Here is a 24,818-nt window from a genome sequence, read left to right as displayed (position 1 = left end):
AAGTAGTGTTTTAGATATCTGTGAGTGGATTTGGCAGCGGATGGAACCATGGAAGTGGAAGTGAATCATAGGGTGGGGGAGGGGGCGAAAATTCTGGGAGCCTTGAAGAATGTGTGGAAGTCGAGAACATTATCTCGGAAAGCAAAAATGGGTATGTTTGAAGGAATAGTGGTTCCAACAATGTTGTATGGTTGCGAGGCGTGGGCTATGGATAGAGTTGTGCGCAGGAGGGTGGATGTGCTGGAAATGAGATGTTTGAGGACATTATGTGGTGTGATGTGGTTTGATCGAGTAAGTAATAATAGGGTAAGAGAGATGTGTGGTAATAAAAAGAGTGTGGTTGAGAGAGCAGAAGAGGGTGTTTTGAAATGGTTTGGTCTCATGGAGAGAATGAGTGAGGAAAGATTGACCAAGCAAGGAATAGAGTGAATTGGAACGATGTGGTATACCGGGGTTGACGTGCTGTCAATGGATTGAACCAGGGCATGTGAAGCATCTGGGGTAAACCATGGAAAGTTCTGTGGGGCCTGGATGTGGAAAGGGAGCTGTGGTTTCGGTGCATTATTATATGACAGCTAGAGACTGAGTGTGAACGAAGGTGGCCTTTTTTGTTTTTTCCTAGCGCTACCTCGCACACATGAGGGGGGAGGGGGTTGTTATTCCATGTGTGGCGAGGTGGCGATGGGAATGAATAAAGGCAGACAGTATGAATTATGTACATGTGTATATATGTATATGTCTGTGTGTGTATATGTATGTATACATAGAGATGTATAGGTATGTATATTTGCGTGTGTGGACATATATGCATATACATGTGTATGTGGGTGGGTTGGGCCATTATTTCATCTGTTTCCTTGTGGTACCTCGCTAACACCGGAGACAGTGGCAAAGCAAAATAATAATAATAAATAAATATATTTTTATTATTATACTTTGTCGCACCTCCTGCTTGTTCATGCCCCAAGCCTTCAAGGCATCTTTCACTGCATCCTTCCACCTCCTCCCTGATTTTCCCCTTTTCTTTGTTTCTCTCACATATTACATGAATTTACATGTATTTAGGGAATCAGTGATGGATTGCGCAAAAGATGCTTGTGGCATGAGAAGAGCGGGAGGTGGGTTGATTAGAAAGGGAAGTGAGTGGTGGAATGAAGAAGTAAGATTATTAGTGAAAGAGAAGAGAGAGGCATTTGGATGATTTTTGCAGGGAAAAAATGCAATTGAGTGGGAGATGTATAAAAGAAAGAGACAGGAGGTCAAGAGAAAGGTGCAAGAGGTGAAAAAGAGGGCAAATGAGAGTTGGGGTGAGAGAGTATCATTAAATTTTAGGGAGAATAAAAAGATGTTCTGGAAGGAGGTAAATAAAGTGTGTAAGACAAGGGAGCAAATGGGAACTTCAGTGAAGGGCGCAAATGGGGAGGTGATAACAAGTAGTGGTGATGTGAGAAGGAGATGGAGTGAGTATTTTGAAGGTTTGTTGAATGTGTTTGATGATAGAGTGGCAGATATAGGGTGTTTTGGTCGAGGTGGTGTGCAAAGTGAGAGGGTTAGGGAAAATGATTTGGTAAACAGAGAAGAGGTAGTGAAAGCTTTGCGGAAGATGAAAGCCGGCAAGGCAGCAGGTTTGGATTGTATTGCAGTGGAATTTATTAAAAAAGGGGGTGACTGTATTGTTGACTGGTTGGTAAGGTTATTTAATGTATGTATGACTCATGGTGAGGTGCCTGAGGATTGGTGGAATGCGTGCATAGTGCCATTGTACAAAGGCAAAGGGGATAAGAGTGAGTGCTCAAATTACAGAGGTATAAGTTTGTTGAGTATTCCTGGTAAATTATATGGGAGGGCATTGATTGAGAGGGTGAAGGCATGTACAGAGCATCAGATTGGGGAAGAGCAGTGTGGTTTCAGAAGTGGTAGAGGATGTGTGGATCAGGTGTTTGCTTTGAAGAATGTATGTGAGAAATACTTAGAAAAGCAAATGGATTTGTATGTAGCATTTATGGATCTGGAGAAGGCATATGATAGAGTTGATAGAGATGCTCTGTGGAAGGTATTAAGAATATATGGTGTGGGAGGCAAGTTGTTAGAAGCAGTGAAAAGTTTTTATCGAGGATGTAAGGCATGTGTACGTGTAGGAAGAGAGGAAAGTGATTGGTTCTCAGTGAATGTAGGTTTGCGGCAGGGGTGTGTGATGTCTCCATGGTTGTTTAATTTGTTTATGGATGGGGTTGTTAGGGAGGTAAATGCAAGAGTTTTGGAAAGAGGGGCAAGTATGAAGTCTGTTGGGGATGAGAGAGCTTGGGAAGTGAGTCAGTTGTTGTTCGCTGATGATACAGCGCTGGTGGCTGATTCATGTGAGAAACTGCAGAAGCTGGTGACTGAGTTTGGTAAAGTGTGTGGAAGAAGAAATTTAAGAGTAAATGTGAATAAGAGCAAGGTTATTAGGTACAGTAGGGTTGAGGGTCAAGTCAATTGGGAGGTGAGTTTGAATGGAGAAAAACTGGAGGAAGTGAAGTGTTTTAGATATCTGGGAGTGGATCTGGCAGCGGATGGAACCATGGAAGCGGAAGTGGATCATAGGGTGGGGGAGGGGGCGAAAATTCTGGGGGCCTTGAAGAATGTGTGGAAGTCGAGAACATTATCTCGGAAAGCAAAAATGGGTATGTTTGAAGGAATAGTGGTTCCAACAATGTTGTATGGTTGTGAGGCGTGGGCTATGGATAGAGTTGTGCGCAGGAGGATGGATATGCTGGAAATGAGATGTTTGAGGACAATGTGTGGTGTGAGGTGGTTTGATCGAGTGAGTAACGTAAGGGTAAGAGAGATGTGTGGAAATAAAAAGAGCGTGGTTGAGAGAGCAGAAGAGGGTGTTTTGAAGTGGTTTGGGCACATGTAGAGAATGAGTGAGAAAAGATTGACCAAGAGGATATATGTGTCGGAGGTGGAGGGAACGAGGAGAAGAGGGAGACCAAATTGGAGGTGGAAAGATGGAGTGAAAAAGATTTTGTGTGATCGGGGCCTGAACATGCAGGAGGGTGAAAGGAGGGCAAGGAATAGAGTGAATTGGAGCGATGTGGTATACCGGGGTTGACGTGCTGTCAGTGGATTGAATCAAGGCATGTGAAGCGTCTGGGGTAAACCATGGAAAGCTGTGTAGGTATGTATATTTGCGTGTGTGGACGTATGTATATACATGTGTATGGGGGGGGGTGGGCCATTTCTTTCATCTGTTTCCTTGCGCTACCTCGCAAACGCGGGAGACAGCGACAAAGTATAATAAGAAATAAAAAAAAAATTACATGAATACTCTTTTCATTAACTTTTCCTCACTCATCCTCTTTGTATGTCCAGATCATTTTAGCATATTCTCCTCTGCTCTTTCATACTCCTTTAACTGACACCTCTCTCGCTTACCCAATTATTTCTTATGCAATCATCCCTCCTAACACCATATATTGTCCTCAGAAATTTAATTTCCAACACATTTACCATATCCTTTACATTTTTATTAAAGGCCTGTTTCTCATATCCTATAACATTGACAGGAGTACTGTATCATTAAATTTGCTCATCTTTGTCCTTAAAGACAGTGATCTCTCTTCCCACACATTCCCAAACGCACCTGAGACCTATGGCACTATGGCTTACATGATCAATTCCCATAGTTCCATTTACTGCCATATCCACTCACAGGTACCTAAAGCAGTCTTGTTCCTCCCTTTACACTCGCACTCCAAATAACCTCTCTCTTTTCACTGCTAAACCTAATAACCTTGCTTTTATTCTTATTTAATCTCAACTTTCTCCTTTAACATAGTTTCTCGAACTCAGAAACCAGCTTCTGCAGTTTCTTACTTGCATCTACCACCATTACTGTATCATCAGTATACAGAAAAAAAAGCCAAAAAAACAGCAGACTGCATACCTGCTCCTCTCTCAAAGACCTTTGCATTCACCTCCCTCACCACCACATTCATAAACAGATTCAACATGGTGACATCGCACACCCCTGCTGCATCCCCACTTTCTCCTGGAACCACTCACTCTCCTCTTTACTCTCATACACTCATTCCTTACTCCCTTGATGAAAACTCACTGCTGCCAGTAGCTTTGCTCCCACACCAGATGTTTTTAGCACTTTCCATAAAGCACCAATATCTACACTCGCATTCTTTTTCCAGATCCACATATGTGATTTACAAATCCTCCTGTATCTTTTAAGTATTGATCACACTCATTCTTCAAAGCAAACACCTGATCCTCACATTCTCTACCACCCCCGAGACCACATTGTGTCCCTCCAGTCTGATGCTTCATGCTTTCAACCACCCTGTCACCATTTGTCCATACATCCTACCCAGTACACGCAGCAGGCTAATACTTCTGAAATTAAAACATGCATGTTGCCTGTCTTGCCTTTATAGAGTTTCTTTATACATGTATTTTACCAATCTTCAGGCATTTCATTTTGATCCATACATACTCAGCTGCAATGCCATCCACACCAGGTGTTGCCAGACTTTGTCTACAGGAGGTTACACTTCCGTGAGGCTGTATTATTGGGAATGCAGTCTCATCAAAGAATTTCTCACCCTAAAGGAGTCTTCAGTTCTCTACTCGTGGCTGGAGGAAATTTAGGGGAGTCTCAGATAACACTAAGATTCTTTCATAGAAAGTGATCCTTGGTTATTAGAAATGAAATGAAGTATATATACCCCATTCTAAACTGGGCACCCACTTATAGACTAGCCCTAAGGGTAGGATGAACTGCTGTATTGATCAGAGGATGACTTTCATGCTCAGGATTTGAACCTGGGTGATCCAGTGCATAGTCAGCAGTGAAAACCTAGACCACAGTTGAATAACCATTCTTTCATTTATTCTTTGATTTTAGTACACAGATATTGTGTACTGTTTGTGATACTTGTTATATATACATGTGCTGTAGGTGATTTTAGTAATATCAGTATGCAAACTTTTCCTTTTCTGTAGGGCCTGAGTGACCCCTCCAACTACCATGAATTTTGCCGGCTGCTGCTTCGATTAAAGAGCAACTATCAGTTAGGTGAACTAGTGACTGTAGAACATTATCCAGATGCAATCCAACTGATCGCAAAGTTCACTGTTGAGTCCCTGAACATGTGGCAGTTTGCTCCAAACAGTGTGCACTATCTGCTATCCCTGTGGCAACGCATGGTTGGATCTGTGCCGTATATGAAGGTTAGTAATGTAGATTTTAGAATGAAGAAAGTTTCTAGATTGCTCATCCCAAAATGTTTCTTATGGTATTGCAAAGGAAGATTGGGAATTATGAGAAAAGATGAGTGGTTTCTAAAGATCTCTGATTGTAAATGTGTAAGCTACAGGTTATTTGGTTATTTTTTAAAAAGTTGAAAAGTGACAGGTTTGAAAGACTGTGAGGATTGCACTATCTTCCTTGCTCCTCATGCATTTTTGCTTCTGTCCAGCTTATCAGTATGTGTTGAACAGTTGTGGCAGCTGCACTGATTGGACTTTTCTTGCTCCTTGATACAAATGTTCGAGGCCATCTAACATGGAGTTAGGCTCTACTCCCATTAATACTAACAGTTTCCAACAAGCTTCCCTGATTTGCTGTGCTTTCAGCCATTCAGATAGCTCCAGCGTGTACACTGCTCTGTCACTCCTCACTTGAACCTGCTCACAGTATCTGCACCTTTTGCATGAGATAAACAGTGGTTGCAGCTTTGCCTTTTTTCAAGTTTCACAAAACTGGGGCTGAAAGCAGCCCCAAACAACCTACACTGAGCATCCCTTGGAGTTATTGAGGCAACACATACTACAGGTCTGTTGGCCTTAACCTTTACAGATGAGACAGACACAGGCAGAAAATCATCTTGCCCTGATGTCCTTAGAAACCATTAAACCCATAAAATGTGTTATTCTTATGCGATGATGCTCCATCAGTTGTATAGATGGTGGCCAGAGTAGGATGATTTTACTTTTTCCTGGTATGATTGAAAACACACACACACACACACACACACACACACACACACACACACACACACACACACACACACATATTCAGGTGCTGTCAATGAACTGAAATGGGGCATGTGAAGTGTTTGGGGTAAACCATGGAAATGACTGTGGGGCCTGAATGTGGATAGGGAGCTATGGTCAGTGCATTACACATGACAGCTCATGTATGGGTGTGGGTGGATGTGGACTTTGTTTCCTAGTGCTACCTCCCTTACGCTGGGCGTGGCGATTGGGTGTGGGGAAGAAGAGAATGGATGACGGGAAGCAAGTATGAGTATGTACATGTGGATATATGTATGTGTGTGTATATGTATATATTTGTGTGTTTATGTATATGAATGTGAGCAAATGACATAAGGGGAGTGGGAGAGGAAAGGGATGTATTTAGGGAAGAAGTGATGGCTTGCGCAAAAGATGCATGTGGCATGAGAAAGGTGTGAGGTGGGCAGATTAGAAAGGGTAGTGAGTGGTGGGATGAAGAAGTAAGATTGTTAGTGAAAGAGGAGAGAGTTGTTTGGATGATTTTTGCAGGGAAGTAGCGCAAAGGTTTGGGAGATGTATATTAGAAAGTGGCAGGAGGTCAAGAGAAGGGTGCAAGAGGTGAAAAAGAGGGCAAATGAGAGTTGGGGTGAGAGAATATCATATGTATGTGTATATGTATGTGTATATATATGTATATATTTGATTGTATATGTACATGAATGTGAGCAAATGACATAAGGGTAATGGGAGAGGAATTGGAAGCATTTAGGGAAGAAGTGATGGCTTGCTCAAAAGGTGCATGTGGCATGAGAAAGGTGGGAGGTGGGCAGAATAGAAAGGGTAGTGAGTGGTGGGATGAAGTAAGATTGTTAGTGAAAGAGAAGAGAGAGGCGTTTGGATGATTTTTGCAAGGAAGTAGTGCAAATGACTGGGAGATGTATAAAAGAAAGTGGCAGGAGGTCAAGAGAAAGGTGCAAGAGGTGAAAAAGAGGGCAAATGAAAGTTGGGATGAGAGAGTATCATTAAACTTTAGGGAGAATAAAAAGATGTTTTGGAAAGAGGTAAATAAAGTGCGTAAGACAAGAGAACAAATAGGAACATCGGTGAAGGGACAAACGGGGAGGTAATAGCAAGTAGTGATGAAGTGAGAAGGAGATGGAGTGAGTATTCTGGAGGTCTGTTGAATGTGTTTGATGATAGACTGGCAGATATAGGGTGTTTTGGTCAGGTTGGTGTATGAAGTTAGAGGGTTAGGGAGAATGTTTTGGTAAACAGAGAAAAGGTAGTGAAAGCTTTGCGGAAGCTGAAAGCCAGTAAGGCGCCGGGTTTGAATGGTATTGCAGTGGAATTTGTTAGAAAAGGGGATGACTGTGTTATTAATTGGTTGGTAAGGATATTCATTGTATGTATGGCTCATGGTGAAGTGCCTGAGGATTGGCGGAATGCATGCATAGTGCCATTGTACAAAGGCAAAGGGGATAAAGGTGAGTGTTCAAATTACAGAGGCATAAGTTTGTTAAGTATTCCTGGGAAATTATATGGGGGTTATTGATTGAGAGGGTAAAGACATGCACAGAGCATCAGATTGGGGAAGAACAGTGTGGTTTCAGAAGTGGTAGAGGATGTGTGGATCAGGTGGCTGCTTTGAAGAATGTATGTGAGAAATACTTAGAAAAACAGATGGATTTGTATGTAGCGTTTATGGATCTGGAGAAGGCATATGATAGAGTTGATAGAGATGCTTTCTGGTAGGTTTTGATAGTATATGGTGTGGGAAGTAAGTTGCTAGAAAAAGTGAAAAGTTCTTACAAAGGATGTAAGGCATGTGTACGAATAGGAAGAGAGGAAAGTGGTTGGTTCCCAGTGAATGTCGGTTTGTGGCAGGGGTGCATGATGTCTCCATGGTTGTTTAATTTGTTTATGGATGGGGATGTTAGGGAGGTGAATGCAAGAGTTTTAGAGAGCGGGGCAAGTATGCAGTCTGTTGTGGATGAGAGGCCTTGGGAAGTGAGTCAGTTGTTGTTCACTGATGATACAGCACTGGTGGCTGATTTGGGTGAGAAACTGCAAAAGTTGGTGACTGAGTTTGGTAAAGTGTGTGAAAGAAGAAAGTTAAGAGTATATGTGAATAAGAGCAAGGGTATTAGGTACAGTAGGGTTGAGGGACAAGTTGATTGGGAGGTAAGTTTGAATGGAGAAAAACTGGAGGAAGTGAAGTATTTTAGATATCTGGGAGTGGACTTAGCAGCAGATGGAACCATGGAAGCAGAAGTGAGTCACAGGGTTGGGGAGTGGGCAAAGGTCCCGGGAGCGTTGAAGAACGTGTGGAAGGTGAGAACATTATCTCAGAGAGCAAAAATGGGTATGTTTGAAGGAATAGTGGTTCCAACAATGTTATATGGTTGCGAGGCATGGGCTATAGATAGAGTTGTGTGCAGGAGGGTGGATGTGTTGGAAATAGAATATTTTAGGGCCATATGTGGTGTGAGGCTGTTTGATTGAGTAAGTAATGAAAGGGTAAGAGAAATGTGTGGTAATAAAAAGAGTGTGGTTGAGAGAGCAGAAGAGGGTATATTGAAATGGTTTGGACACATGGAGAGAATGAGTGATGAAAAATTGACAAAAAGAGTATATGTGTCAGAGGTGGAGGGAAGAAGGAGAAGCAGGAGAGCAAATTGGAAGTGGAAGGATGGAGAGAAAAAGATTTTGAGCGATCGGGGCCTGAACATACAGAAAGATGAAAGGTGTGCAAGGAGTGGAGTGAATTGGAACGATGTGGTATACTGGGGTCGATGTGCTGTCACTGGATTGAACCAGGGTGTGTGAAACATCTGGTGGTAAACCATGGAATGGTCTGAGGGGCTTGGATGTGGAAAGGGAGCTGTTGTTTCAGTGCATTACACATGGCAGCTAGAGACTGAGTGTGAATGAATCTAGCCCTTTTTTCTCTTCCTAGCACTACCTTGCTGGAAGGGGGGAAGGATGCTATTTCATGTGTTGGGGCGGCAACGGGAATGGTTAAAGGCAGCAAGTATGAATATGTACATGTGTATATATGTATATGTCTATATATGTATACGTTGAAATGTATATGTGTGTACATGTGCTTGTGTAGGCATTTATGTACATACATGTGTACTTGGGTGGGTTAGGCCGTTCCTCGTCTGTTTTCTTGTGCTACCTCGCAAACGTAGGAGACAGTGATTAAGTATAGTAAGTGTGAAAGTAGTCCCAGCAGTGTTATGTGAATGTGAGTCTTGGCCCCCATAATCAATATAACTGAATAGTATGGAGATATCTGAAACAAGATTCTTGAGGACATTGTTGAGAGTTGGATTTGTACATGTAAAGAAGTATAAGGATGAGGTGTGGCAGTAAATGCAGTATGACTGAGAGAAGTAACCAAGTGTTGAAGAGGTATGGATGTATGGAAAGGATGAGAAAGATTAAGTGAGCATATCTAAATGTCAGAGGTGGAAGGAGGAAGGGGGATAAGGAAACTGAGAAGGAGTTGAAAGGATAAAGTGAGAGACTGTGTTACTAGGGATTGAACATTTAGGAGAGTGAAGTGGTTGCATGGGATAAAATTAGTTTGGTTGTTTTTATATACAGAGGGGCAGCATACTGTCTGTGGGTTAGACCAGAGTATATGAAGTGGTCTCTAGGGTTTGCTTGTGAATGTTTGGAGCTGATTTGAGTGCATTATTCATTACATATAGAGAATGATGTTTGCATATGAGGCATTGCTCATATGTTCCAGGTGCTATCTTGTTAACACTGGAGAAGCAGTTTTGTTTAAAATCTTACAGCCATGCATAAGTTGGAATTTTACAGAAACTAGACAGTTTTTCTGTATGCAAATCATTTAATCTGAGGATGTTGTAAGCACAACAATTTTGGATAGCAAGAAGAAATGAGAAAAGATCTGACAGTGAAACAAACAAGAGCATAGCCAGAGCAAGGTTAGTAGAGCTTGATGAAGTGGCACAAGTTTGGTTTAAGCAATGCAGAAGTGAAGAGGTACCTATATCTGATTCCCTTCTTTTTAGAGAAGACCAAACAGTTTCACCACTCAGTTGTATGTAATTTTCAGGAATACACCCATTGCTTATTCCCAAGGTGTTCAAATTGTTAAAACTTTTATTGTGTTATATTTTTCTTTATTTTATTTTCTTGTTTTGTAAAACTTGATTTAGAATATCTTCACAGGCAACAGAACCACATCTACTGGAAACGTACACACCAGAAGTTGTTCGGGCATATGTATCCTCTCGGCTAGAAAGTGTCAGTGTGGTGCTGCGTGAAGGTTTAGATGATCCTTTAGATGATGTTACTGTCATTCAACAACAGCTTGACCAGGTTTGTAGAGGATTTTATGTATATGTATGTATGCATGTATGTATTTTTTTTGTATGTATGTATGTATGTATGTATATACTTATTTGTAATTTCCAGTTTATACTTTACAAGGAGGGAGTTTTATAATCATGAGGCTCAATTTCTTGAACAATCTCTGCTATCTTGCAACTTAGTTTATGAACTCTGCAGTAACTGGGACTTCAGATATATTGTTAGGTTTAAGGATTTTTTCCCAAAGGTTTCACCTCTAAAATCCATAAGCTTTGCAATGGAGTTTCTCAAGAAGGAAAAAAAGAAACAGAGAAGGGGGCCAGGTGAGGATATTCCCTCTGAGGCCCAGTCCTCTGTTCTTAACGCTACCTCGCTAACGCGGGAAATGGCGAATAGTATGAAAGAAAAAGAAAAGATATATTTTTTTTTTTTTGCTTTGTCGCTGTCTCCCGCGTTTGCGAGGTAGCGCAAGGAAACAGACGAAAGAAATGGCCCAACCCACCCCCATACACATGTATATACATACGTCCACACACGCAAATATACATACCTACACAGCTTTCCATGGTTTACCCCAGATGCTTCACATGCCCTGATTCAATCCACTGACAGCACGTCAACCCCAGTATACCACATCGATCCAATTCACTCTATTCCTTGCCCTCCTTTCACCCTCCTGCATGTTCAGGCCCCGATCACACAAAATCCTTTTCACTCCATCTTTCCACCTCCAATTTGGTCTCCCACTTCTCCTTGTTCCCTCCACCTCCGACACATATATCCTCTTGGTCAATCTTTCCTCACTCATTCTCTCCATGTGCCCAAACCATTTCAAAACACCCTCTTCTGCTCTCTCAACCACGCTCTTTTTATTTCCACACATCTCTCTTACCCTTACGTTACTTACTCGATCAAACCACCTCACACCACACATTGTCCTCAAACATCTCATTTCCAGCACATCCATCCTCCTGCACACAACTCTATCCATAGCCCACGCCTCGCAACCATACAACATTGTTGGAACCATTATTCCTTCAAACATACCCATTTTTGCTTTCCAAGATAATGTTCTCGACTTCCACACATTTTTCAAGGTTCCCAGAATTTTCGCCCCCTCCCCCACCCTATGATCCACTTCCGCTTCCATGGTTCCATCCGCTGCCAGATCCACTCCCAGATATCTAAAACACTTTACTTCCTCCAGTTTTTCTCCATTCAAACTTACCTCCCAATTGACTTGACCCTCAACCCTACTGTACCTAATAACCTTGCTCTTATTCACATTTACTCTTAACTTTCTTCTTTCACACACTTTACCAAACTCAGTCACCAGCTTCTGCAGTTTCTCACATGAATCAGCCACCAGTGCTGTATCATCAGCGAACAACAATTGACTCACTTTCCAAGCTCTCTCCTCCCCAACAGACTTCATACTTGCCCCTCTTTCCAAAACTCTTGCATTCACCTCCCTAACAACCCCGTCCATAAACAAATTAAACAACCATGGAGACATCACACACCCCTGCCGCAAACCTACATTCACTGAGAACCAATCACTATATATATATATTATTTATATTTTTATATTATACTTTGTCGCTGTCTTCCGCGTTTGCGAGGTAGCGCAAGGAAACAGACGAAAGAAATGGCCCAACCCCCCCCATACACATGCATATACATACGTCCACACACGCAAATATACATACCTACACAGCTTTCCATGGTTTACCCCAGACGCTTCACATGCCTTGATTCAATCCACTGACAGCACGTCAACCCCGGTATACCACATCGCTCCAATTCACTCTATTCCTTGCCCTCCTTTCACCCTCCTGCATGTTCAGGCCCCGATCACACAAAATCTTTTTCACTCCATCTTTCCACCTCCAATTTGGTCTCCCTCTTCTCCTCGTTCCCTCCACCTCCGACACATATATCCTCTTGGTCAATCTTTCCTCACTCATTCTCTCCATGTTCCCAAACCACTTCAAAACACCCTCTTCTGCTCTTTCAACCACGCTCTTTTTATTTCCACACATCTCTCTTACCCTTACGTTACTCACTCGATCAAACCACCTCACACCACACATTGTCCTCAAACATCTCATTTCCAGCACATCCATCCTCCTGCGCACAACTCTATCCATAGCCCACGCCTCGCAACCATACAACATTGTTGGAACCACTATTCCTTCAAACATACCCATTTTTGCTTTCCGAGATAATGTTCTCGACTTCCACACATTCTTCAAGGCTCCCAGAATTTTTGCCCCCTCCCCCACCCTATGATCCACTTCCGCTTCCATGGTTCCATCCGCTGCCAGATCCACTCCCAGATATCTAAAACACTTCACTTCCTCGGGTTTTTCTCCATTCAAACTCACCACCCAATTGACTTGACCCTCAACCCTACTGTACCTAATAACCTTGCTCTTATTCACATTTACTCTTAAATTTCTTCTTCCACACACTTTACCAAACTCAGTCACCAGCTTCTGCAGTTTCTCACATGAATCAGCCACCAGCGCTGTATCATCAGCGAACAACAACTGACTCACTTCCCAAGCTCTCTCATCCCCAACAGACTTCATACTTGCCCCTCTTTCCAAAACTCTTGCATTTACCTCCCTAACAACCCCATCCATAAACAAATTAAACAACCATGGAGACATCACACACCCCTGCCGCAAACCTACATTCACTGAGAACCAGTCACTTTCCTCTCTTCCTACACGTACACATGCCTTACATCCTCGATAAAAACTTTTTACTGCTTCTAACAACTTTCCTCCCACACCGTATATTCTTAATACCTTCCACAGAGCATCTCTATCAACTCTATCATATGCCTTCTCCAGATCCATAAATGCTACATACAAATCCATTTGCTTTTCTAAGTATTTCTCACATACATTCTTCAAAGCAAACACCTGATCCACACATCCTTTACCACTTCTGAAACCACACTGCTCTTCCCCAATCTGGTGCTCTGTACATGCCTTCATCCTCTCAATCAATACCCTCCCATATAATTTACCAGGAATACTCAACAAACTTATACCTCTGTAATTTGAGCACTCACTCTTATCCCCTTTGCCTTTGTACAATGGCACTATGCACGCATTCCGCCAATCCTCAGGCACCTCACCATGGGTCATACATACGTTAAATAACCTTACCAACCAGTCAACAATACAGTCACCCCCTTTTTTAATAAATTCCACTGCAATACCATCCAAACCTGCTGCCTTGCCGGCTTTCATCTTCCGCAAAGCTTTCACTACCTCTTCTCTGTTTACCAAATCATTTTCCCTAACCCTCTCACTTTGCACACCACCTCGACCAAAACACCCTATATCTGCCACTCTATCATCAAACACATTCATCAAAATACTCACTCCGTCTCCTTCTCACATCACCACTACTTGTTATCACCTCCCCATTTGCGCCCTTCACTGAAGTTCCTATTTGCTCCCTTGTCTTACGCACTTTATTTACCTCCTTCCAGAACATCTTTTTATTCTCCCTAAAATTTAATGATACTCTCTCACCCCAACTCTCATTTGCCCTTTTTTTCTCCTCTTGCACCTTTCTCTTGACCTCCTGTCTCTCTCTTTTATACATTTCCCACTCAATTGCATTTTTTCCCTGCAAAAATCGTCCAAATGCCTCTCTCTTCTCTTTCACTAATACTCTTACTTCTTCATCCCACCACTCACTACCCTTTCTAATCAACCCACCTCCCACTCTTCTCATGCCACAAGCATCTTTTGCGCAATCCATCACTGATTCCCTAAATACATCCCATTCCTCCCCCACTCCCCTTACTTCCATTGTTCTCACCTTTTTCCATTCTGTACTCAGTCTCTCCTGGTACTTCCTCACACAGGTCTCCTTCCCAAGCTCACTTACTCTCACCACCCTCTTCACCCCAACATTCACTCTTCTTTTCTGAAAACCCATGCAAATCTTCACCTTAGCCTCCACAAGATAATGATCAGACATGCCTCCAGTTGCACCTCTCAGCACATTAACATCCAAAAGTCTCTCTTTCGCACGCCTGTCAATTAACACGTAATCCAATAACGCTCTCTGGCCATATATATATATGTATATATATATATATATATATATTATCCCTGGGGATAGGGGATTAAGAATACTTCCCACGTATTCCCTGCGTGTCGTAGAAGGCGACTAAAAGGGGAGGGAGCGGGGGGCTGGAAATCCTCCCCTCTCATTTTTTTTTTAATTTTCCAAAAGAAGGAACAGAGGGGGCCAGGTGAGGATATTCCAAAAAAGGCCCAGTGCTCTGTTCTTAGCGCTACCTCGCTAACGCAGGAAATGGCAAATAGTTTAAATAAAAATATATATATATATATATGTTGGGGTGAAGAAGGTGGTGAGAGTAAGTGAGCTTGGGAAGGAGACTTGTGTGAGGAAGTACCAGGAGAGACTGAGTACAGAATGGAAAAAGGTGAGAACAATGGAAGTAAGGGGAGTGGGGGAGGAATGGGATGTATTTAGGGAATCAGTGATGGATTGCGCAAAAGATGCTTGTGGCATGAGAAGAGTGGGAGGTGGGTTGATTAGAAAGGGTAGTGAGTGGTGGGATGAAGAAGTAAGATTATTAGTGAAAGAGAAGAGAGAGGCATTTGGACGATTTTTGCAGGAAAAAATGCAGTTGAGTGGGAGACGTATAAAAGAAAGAGACAGGAGGTCAAGAGAAAGGTGCAAGAGGTGAAAAAAAGGGCAAATGAGAGTTGGGGTGAGAGAGTATCATTAGATTTTAGGGAGAATAAAAGGATGTTCTGGAAGGAGGTAAATAAAGTGCGTAAGACAAGGGAGCAAATGGGAACTTCAGTGAAGGGCGCAAATGGGGAGGTGATAACAAGTAGTGGTGATGTGAGAAGGAGATGGAGTGAGTATTTTGAAGGTTTGTTGAATGTATTTGATGATAGAGTGGCAGATATAGGGTGTTTTGGTCAAGGTGGTGTGCAAAGTGAGAGGGTTAGGGAAAATGATTTGGTAAACAGAGAAGAGGTAGTAAAAGCTTTGCGGAAGATGAAAGCCGGCAAGGCAGCAGGTTTGGATGGTATTGCAGTGGAATTTATTAAAAAAGGGGGTGACTGTATTGTTGACTGGTTGGTAAGGTTATTTAATGTATGTATGACTCACGGTGAGGTGCCTGAGGATTGGTGGAATGCGTGCATAGTGCCATTGTACAAAGGCAAAGGGGATAAGAGTGAGTGCTCAAATTACAGAGGTATAAGTTTGTTGAGTATTCCTGGTAAATTATATGGGAGGGTATTGATTGAGAGGGTGAAGGCATGTACAGAGCACCAGATTGGGGAACAGCAGTGTGGTTTCAGAAGTGGTAGAGGATGTGTGGATCAGGTGTTTGCTTTGAAGAATGTATGTGAGAAATACTTAGAAAAGCAAATGGATTTGTATGTAGCATTTATGGATCTGGAGAAGGCATATGATAGAGTTGATAGAGATGCTCTGTGGAAGGTATTAAGAATATATGGTGTGGGAGGCAAGTTGTTAGAAACAGTGAAAAGTTTTCATCGAGGATGTAAGGCATGTGTACGTGTAGGAAGAGAGGAAAGTGATTGGTTCTCAGTGAATGTAGGTTTGCGGCAGGGGTGTGTGATGTCTCCATGGTTGTTTAATTTGTTTATGGATGGGGTTGTTAGGGAGGTGAATGCAAGAGCTTTGGAAAGAGGGGCAAGTATGAAATCTGTAGGGGATGAGAGAGCTTGGGAAGTGAGTCAGTTGTTGTTCGCTGATGATACAGCGCTGGTGGCTGATTCATGTGAGAAACTGCAGAAGCTGGTGACTGAGTTTGGTAAAGTGTGTGGAAGAAGAAAGTTAATAGTAAATGTAAATAAGAGCAAGGTTATTAGGTACAGTAGGGTTGAGGGTCAAGTCAATTGGGAGGTGTGTTTGAATGGAGAAAAACTGGAGGAAGTGAAGTGTTTTAGATATCTGGGAGTGGATCTGGCAGCGGATGGAACCATGGAAGCGGAAGTGGATCATAGGGTGGGGGAGGGGGCAAAAATTCTGGGAGCCTTGAAGAATGTGTGGAAGTCGAGAACATTATCTCGGAAAGCAAAAATGGGTATGTTTGAAGGAATAGTGGTTCCAACAATGTTGTATGGTTGCGAGGCGTGGGCTATGGATAGAGTTGTGCGCAGGATGATGGATGTGCTGGAAATGAGATGTTTGAGGACAATGTGTGGTGTGAGGTGGTTTGATCGAGTAAGTAACGTAAGGGTAAGAGAGATGTGTGGAAATAAAAAGAGCGTGGTTGAGAGAGCAGAAGAGGGTGTTTTGGAATGGTTTGGGCACATGGAGAGAATGAGTGAGGAAAGATTGACCAAGAGGATATATGTGTCGGAGGTGGAGGGAACGAGGAGAAGAGGGAGACCAAATTGGAGGTGGAAAGATGGAGTGAAAAAGATTTTGTGTGATCGGGGCCTGAACATGCAGGAGGGTGAAAGGAGGGCAAGGAATAGAGTGAATTGGAGCGATGTGGTATACCGGGGTTGACGTGCTGTCAGTGGATTGAATCGGGGCATGTGAAGCGTTTGGGGTAAACCATGGAAAGCTGTGTAGGTATGTATATTTGCGTGTGTGGACGTATGTATATACACGTGTATTGGGGTGGGTTGGGCCATTTCTTTCATCTGTTTCCTTGCGCTACCTCGCAAACGCGGGAGACAGCGACAAAGCAAAAAAAAAAAAAAATATATATATATATTTATATATAGGGGAGATAGGGGAGAAAGAATACTTCCCACGTATTCCCTGCGTGTCGTAGAATGCAACTAAAAGGGGAGGGAGCGGGGGGCTGGAAATCCTCCCCTCTCATTATTTTTTTTTTTTAATTTTCCAAAAGAAGGAACAGAGAAGGGGGCCAGGTGATGATATTCCCTCAAAGGCCCAGTTCTCTGTTCTTAATGCTACCTCGCTAACGCGGGAAATGGCAAATAGTTTGAAAAAAAAAAATATATATATATATATATATATGGATTGAATCAGGGCATGTGAAGCGTCTGGGGTAAACCATGGAAAGTTCTGTAGGGCCTGGATGTGGAAAGGGAGGTATGGTTTCGGTGCATTAGTACATGACAGCTAGAGACTGAGTGTGAACGAATGTGGCCTTTGTTGTCTTTCCCTAGCGCTACCTCGCACACATGAGGGGGAGGGGGCTGTTATTTCATGTGTGGCAGGATGGTGATGGGAATGAATAAAAGCAGACTATGAATTATGTACATGTGTATATATGTATGTGTCTATGTGTGTATATATATGTATAAGTGGAGATGTATAGGTATGTATATTTGCATGTGTGGATGTGTATGTATATATATGTGTATGTGGGTGGGTTGGGCCATTCTTTCGTCTGTTTCCTTGCGCTACCTCACCAACGCGGGAGACAGTGACAAAGCAAAATAAATAAGTAAAATAAATATATATATATTTGCTTTTATCCTGTTGCGAAAGAAGAAAGCTGAGAGTAAATGTGAATAAGAGCAAGGTTATTAGGTTACATAGGGTTGAGGGACAAGTCACTGGGGAGGTAAGTTTGAATGGAGAAAAACTGGAGGAAGTGAAGTATTTTAGATATCTGGGAGTGGATTTAGCAGCGGATGGAACCATGGAAGCGGAAGTGAGTCACAGGATGGGGGAGAGGGCAAAAGTTTTAGGAGCTTTGAAAAATGTGTGGAAGTCGAGAACATTATCTCGGAAAACAAAAATGGGTATGTTTGAAGGAATAGTGGTTCCAACAATGTTATATGGTTGCGAGGTGTGGGCTATAGATAGAGTTGTGCGGAGGAGGGTGGATGTGTTAGAAGAGATGTTTGAGGACAATGTGTGGTGTGAGGTGGTTTGATTGAGTAAGGAATGAAAGGGTAAGAGAGATGTGTGGTAATAAAAAGAGTGTGGTTGAGAGAGCAGAAGAGGGTGTTTTGAAATGGTTTGGTCACATGGAGAGAATGAGTAAGGAAAGGTTGACCAAGAGGATATATGTGTGAGAGGTGGAGGGAACAAGGAGAAGTGGGAGACCAAATTGGAGATGGAAAGATGGAATGAAATAGATTTTGAGCAATTGGGGCCTGAACTTGCAGGAGGGTGAAAGGCGTGCAAGAAATGGAGTGAATTGGAATGATTTGGTATACCGGGGTCGACGTGCTGTCAGTGGATAGAACCAGGGCATGTGAAGTGTCTGGGGTAAACCATGGAAAGTTTTGTGGGTCCTGGATGTGGAATTGGAGCTGTGGCTTTGGTGCATTATACATGACAGCTAGAGACTGAGTGTGAATGAATGTGGCCTTTGTTGTCTTTTCTTAGCACTGTCTCGTATGCGTGCGGGGGGAGGGGTTGTCATTTCATGTGTGGCGGGGTGGCGACAGGAATGAGTAAAGGCAGCAAGTATAGATTATTTACATGTTTATATATGTGTATGTCTTTGTATGTATATATATGTATACGTTGAAATGTATAGGTATGTATATGTGCGTATTTGGACATGTATGTATATACATGTGTATGTGGATGGGGTGGGCCATTCTTTCGTCTGTGTTCAAATGAGCTCATATAACAGACATAGAATGCAAAAAATTCATGTCAGTTGAAGATAAAACAATTACTTTGCCCTCTTGCTCTCACTGGATCAGTCTCCCAAACATCAAATTCATCATAGATACCAGTATAATAAAGTAAATGAAATAACTATTTCTCTCTTTTGAAACAAAAGAACTCCTTATAAGAATAATGAAATATCAACATAAAAAAGTGTAATTGTCCTCAACTTACTCAAGGAGAAATAAAAGACTTGTGGAAGTATGCAGTTGGTAAGATATCTTGATCAAAATTGCTGTGATGGGAGTACCATCTTGCCACAAGCTTTTTGTTTCTTCCTGAGTAACTTAAGAACAATATTATTTACTTCTTGATTGTTGTTTTATTCTTATACAATATTCTTTCATTTCTTAAGAGAAAAGTTATTTCACTTCATTATATTAGTATTTCAGATGAAAATGATGCCTGAGAGACCAGTCTGTTGAGAGGATTATGGAAAATTTTTTATTTTTTTTGTCTCTTTATGAATCTTTTCTTTTTTATGTCAAGTGTTATTATTTCAAGCTCATCTGAACACAACTTAGGCAATTGCCATGCTATACATTGTATTATTCTTGTATATTTAGAATGTTAGTTACACCCCATATCCTGTAGCTGTTTTATCCATATATTTGTAAATTCCTTTAGTCGCCCTCTGCGACATGTGGGGAATATGTGGGAAGTATTCTTTCTCCTTTGTCCCCAGAGTAAATGCGAATGAGAGGAAGATTGTTAGGTTTAGTACAGTTGAGGGACAAGTTTATTGGGATGTAAGTTTGAATGGAGAAAAGTTGGAGGAGGTGAAGTGTTTTAGATATCTGGGAGTGGACTTAGCAGCAGATGGAACCATGGAAACGGAAGGGGGTGAAGGTTTTAGGAACAATGAAGAATGTATGGAAGGAGAGAACATTATCTCGGAGAGCTAAAATGGGTATGCTTGAAGGAATAGTAGTTCCAACAATGTTATATGGTTGCGAGGCATGGGCTATAGTTAGGGTTGTATAGAGGAGGGTGGATGTGTTGGAAATGAAATGTTTGAGGACAATATGTGGTGTGAGGTGGTTTGATCGAGTAAGTAATAATAGGCTAAGAGAATGTATGCTAATAAAAAGAGTGTTGGTGAGAGAGCAGAAGAAGGTGTATTGAAATGGTTTGGACACACGGAGAGAATGAATGAGGAAAGATTGACCAAGAGGATATATGTGTCAGAGGTGGAGGGAACAAGGAGATGTGGGAGACCAAATTGGAGGTGGAAGGATGAAGTGAAAAAGATTTTGAGCGTTCGGGTCCTGAACATACAGGAGGGTGAAAGGCGTGTAAGGAATAGAGTGAATTGGAACAATGTGGTATACCGGGGTCGATGTGCTGTCAGTGGATTGAACCAGGGCATGTGAAGTGTATAGGGTAAACCATGGGAAGTTTTGTGAGGCCTGGATATGGAAAGGGAGCTGTGGTTTTCAGTGCATTATACATGTCAGCTAGAGACTGAGTGTGAATGAATGTGGCCTTTGTTGTCTTTTCCTAGTACACCCTCGCACGCACCCGGGGGGATGGGGGTGCCATTTCATGTGTGGCTGTCATGTGTAAAAACCATAGCTCCCTTTCCACATCCAGGCCGCACAAAACTTTCCATGGTTTATCACAGATGCTTCACATACTAATATTGTTTGTTTCTTTCATTTATGTTTCCAACTTTTAGAACTTTACCATCACTATGTGCTCATGGTGATATGATTTGTTTTTATAAGTTTTCATTGTATCATAATTGTTAAGGTGTTTTACATAATTTGGACTATGACTATTTTGTCAACCATAACCTCACCTAAGGAATTACTCATTTTCATCTTGAGTACACATAGGAAAGTATAGTTATGTGTGCAGCCACTTTGTAAGGGTAAAGGTTATTGCCAGTAGTCCATTTATTTTTTCTATGCATACCGTTGATATTCTGAGGTATGTATGTTGATTGTATATTTGTAGAAAACTCTTGGTATAATTCTACTGTGTTAAGTTTCTTTATAGTACTACTGTTCTTTTGTGTGTAATGCCTTGAACGTTTTGGTCCTGCTTACCTTTTACTTAAGTATACTATAATTATAGCCATTGATGTATGTTCTCAGCTATCAACAATTGGTCGGTGTGAATATGCAAAAACCTGTGCACTCCTTGTACAGCTGTTTGAACAGACTGCTCAGCGTTATCAAGAACTGATTTCTGCACGCATGAACAGCCGGTCACAACACTCGTTGGAGGAGATTGCAATATTAGAAGGTATAGCTTTAGCTTGCTTTTTTTTTTTCACTTTTTCTTTTTGTGTTTTTTTGTTGCAAATTTTAAAAGGCGATGTTTTCTTTTAAAAATAATTGAAGATAGTTTTATATGATAATAGATGTAAAATATTTTTAGCTTAGCTATTTATATTTCATTCTTGGTATTCCATTGTTTTAGTCATCAATACTGACTCCTCATGTTTACATAGTCAAGTATGTAGCTTTACAGGGATTCATTGAAGTATCTCAGATAATCATAGGGAATATAGTATTCATTTATATCATTCTGTTATAATAACATTCCTTCTCCCATTCCTTTTAACTTTCTAGTTTGTCTAATACTGTATGTTATCTCAAGCCATGCTTCACTAAAGTGTACACACATTATCTAGTATTTTACAGGTTAATGTATCTTGGATTAAATTAAAAAATGGCATCTGTTAAAAGAAACTAGTATATGCAAATTACACTATGCTTACCTACTTCTCTCAGAAGCATTTTATTTTACTTACTAATGTACAGGAAATTAAATAATGCAGAAAAGACTCTCTTTCATGGGTGGTTTACTCTTTTTTTTTTTTTTTTTTTTTTTTTTTTTATACTTTGTCGCTGTCTCCCGCGTTTGCGAGGTAGCGCAAGGAAACAGACGAAAGAAATGGCCCAACCCACCCCCATACACATGTATATACATACGTCCACACACGCAAATATACATACCTACACAGCTTTCCATGGTTTACCCCAGACGCTTCACATGCCTTGATTCAATCCACTGACAGCACGTCTACCCCGGTATACCACATCGCTCCAATTCACTCTATTCCTTGCCCTCCTTTCACCCTCCTGCATGTTCAGGCCCCGATCACACAAAATCTTTTTCACTCCATCTTTCCACCTCCAATTTGGTCTCCCTCTTCTCCTCGTTCCCTCCACCTCAGACACATATATCCTCTTGGTCAATCTTTCCTCACTCATTCTCTCCATGTGCCCAAACCATTTCAAAACACCCTCTTCTGCTCTCTCAACCATGCTCTTTTTATTTCCACACATCTCTCTTACCCTTACGTTACTTACTCGATCAAACCACCTCACACCACACATTGTCCTCAAACATCTCATTTCCAGAACATCCATCCTCCTGCGCACAACTCTATCCATAGCCCACGCCTCGCAACCATACAACATTGTTGGAACCACTATTCCCTCAAACACACCCATTTTTGCTTTCCGAGATAATGTTCTCGACTTCCACACATTCTTCAAGGCTCCCAGAATTTTCGCCCCCTCCCCCACCCTATGATCCACTTCCGCTTCCATGGTTCCATCCGCTGCCAGATCCACTCCCAGATATCTAAAACACTTCACTTCCTCCAGTTTTTCTCCATTCAAACTCACCTCCCAATTGACTTGACCCTCAACCCTACTGTACCTAATAACCTTGCTCTTATTCACATTTACTCTTAACTTTCTTCTTTCACACACTTTACCAAACTCAGTCACCAGCTTCTGCAGTTTCTCACATGAATCAGCCACCAGCGCTGTATCATCAGCGAACAACAACTGACTCACTTCCCAAGCTCATGGAGAGAATGAGTGAGGAAAGATTGACCAAGAGGATATACGTGTCGGATGTGGAGGGAACGAGGAGAAGTGGGAGACCAAATTGGAAGTGGAAAGATGGAGTGAAAAAGATTTTGACTGAACATGCAGGAGGGTGAAAGGCGGGCAAGGAATAGAGTGAATTGGATCGATGTGGTATACCGGGGTTGACGTGCTGTCAGTGGATTGAATCAGGGCATGTGAAGCGTCTGGGGTAAACCATGGAAAGTTGTGTGGGGCCTGGATGTGGAAAGGGAGCTGTGGTTTCAGGCATTATTGCATGACAGCTAGAGACTGAGTGTGAACGAATGGGGCCTTTGTTGTCTTTTCCTAGCGCTGCCTCGCACACGAGGGGGGAGGGGGATGGTATTCCATGTGTGGCGAGGTGGCGATGGGAATAAATAAAGGCAGACAGTGTGAATTGTGTGCATGGGTATATATGTATGTGTCTGTGTGTGTATATATATGTGTACATTGAGATGTATAGGTATGTATATTTGCGTGTGTGGACGTGTATGTATATACATGTGTATGGGGGTGGGTTGGGCCATTTCTTTCGTCTGTCTCCTTGTGCTACCTCGCAAACGTGGGAGACAGCGACAAAACAAAATGAAAATGATAAAATATTTATTTATATATAGGGGCAAGTATGAAGTCTGTTGGGGATGAGAGAGCTTGGGTGGTTTACTCACTGGCAACAATTACAGTCTATGTCAAATCATGTAAATGATCACATGACTTTGAAAGTTGGACTTTAAACTGCAATTTTTACAATGGTGAAGCTAGGAAAGGATATGTTGAGGATTTAGGTTGCATTTTAGAAATTCACATGTCACATGAAAGCTTTGAAAAATTCTCAAACTATTTAGAAGTTTTAGGTACAAATAATGAAGTTTTAGGTAGGTTGTAGACTGCAGCCACTGATTGGTACTACTGCTGCAACATTTGGATGTTAAACTGATGCTTGGAACTATCTTAGACTCTCCTTTTCAGGATTGCAGGTCTTACTATATGTAATTGAAACTGAAGTATTGGGCTTGTATCAACACCTTCCTTCATACACCATTCTGTGTCTGTCTCATTTTTACTTCCTAATATTACTCTCTTCTCATTATTATTCCTCTACCTTTTCTCATCACGAATCTTGGAATACAAGTGTGGAAAAGTCCAGCAAGCATTTGGCGTCTAATTTCATGTATGGGGAACAAAGAATCTTGAAAAATCTGCTTGTCTCTGATGCTGTTGAGAAGGTGGGCCCAGGTAGCAGTAGCACCAGTTCATTTTAAAATCCTTGGCCTTCAAATAGACACTTTTCACATGGATTTAATCAACATTCCTGGTCTTTCTACAAAGGATTGTTAGATAGTGTTCAAAACCTTCTTGTACAATCCATATCAGGTATGATGGTCTTACATTCCATCTCATTGAAACTAAACTACTTGGCTAGTTTGTGCATTTTCTTCCTACTTGCACCATGATTGTATTCTTTTGATTTCTAATCCTTGTTTCCACATTCCTTCCCACACTGCTTCCTCTTTTTTTTATAAACCTTTAAGTAAAGCAAGGAAAAAGTCCATCATGCTTATGGCCGATAGTTTCTGGTATGAGGTGCAAAGAATCTCTTGAAACTCTAGTTGTCTGTGCTACCAACAAGGAGAGCTCAGGCAGTAGTATCACCTGCACCTCTTAGGACTCTTGCCCATAATTTTTTTTTCATTCATCAGCCTTTAAGTCTCTTTACTTATGATTGTCAAGATGTTGTCTGGTACCAGATTACACATTTTATGTCAGGGTTGCTGCTCTTGCTTTCAGTTTCATTAAAACTAAAGCATCAAGCTCATTTCAGCCTCTTCATCCTACTCATATTTTATGTATTTTCCACTTGTGTTTACTTTTTATCTTCACATTCTTTCCTTCTCTTCATTTTTCTTATAATAAACCTTCAGATGGAGAGAT

The 24,818-nt window shown here is 41.6% G+C and overlaps 1 protein-coding gene across 1 annotated transcript in view; it reads left to right on the top strand.

Moving 5' to 3' along the window:
* Window positions 1–24,818, top strand: part of Ranbp16 (Ran-binding protein 16) — a 334,729-nt gene that overhangs the window by 62,250 nt on the left and 247,661 nt on the right. The window contains exons 7-9 of the mRNA XM_071690784.1: window positions 4,996–5,223; window positions 10,219–10,368; window positions 21,114–21,264. Of these exons, the coding sequence (XP_071546885.1) occupies window positions 4,996–5,223; window positions 10,219–10,368; window positions 21,114–21,264 (529 nt within the window). The remainder of the gene's footprint in view (window positions 1–4,995; window positions 5,224–10,218; window positions 10,369–21,113; window positions 21,265–24,818) is intronic.

This window comes from Panulirus ornatus, chromosome 1 (assembly GCF_036320965.1).
Source record: "Panulirus ornatus isolate Po-2019 chromosome 1, ASM3632096v1, whole genome shotgun sequence".
Lineage (NCBI taxonomy): Eukaryota > Metazoa > Arthropoda > Malacostraca > Decapoda > Palinuridae > Panulirus > Panulirus ornatus.
The sequence above is the reverse complement of the archived record's forward strand: the minus strand, read 5'-3'. Positions and strand labels throughout refer to the sequence as shown.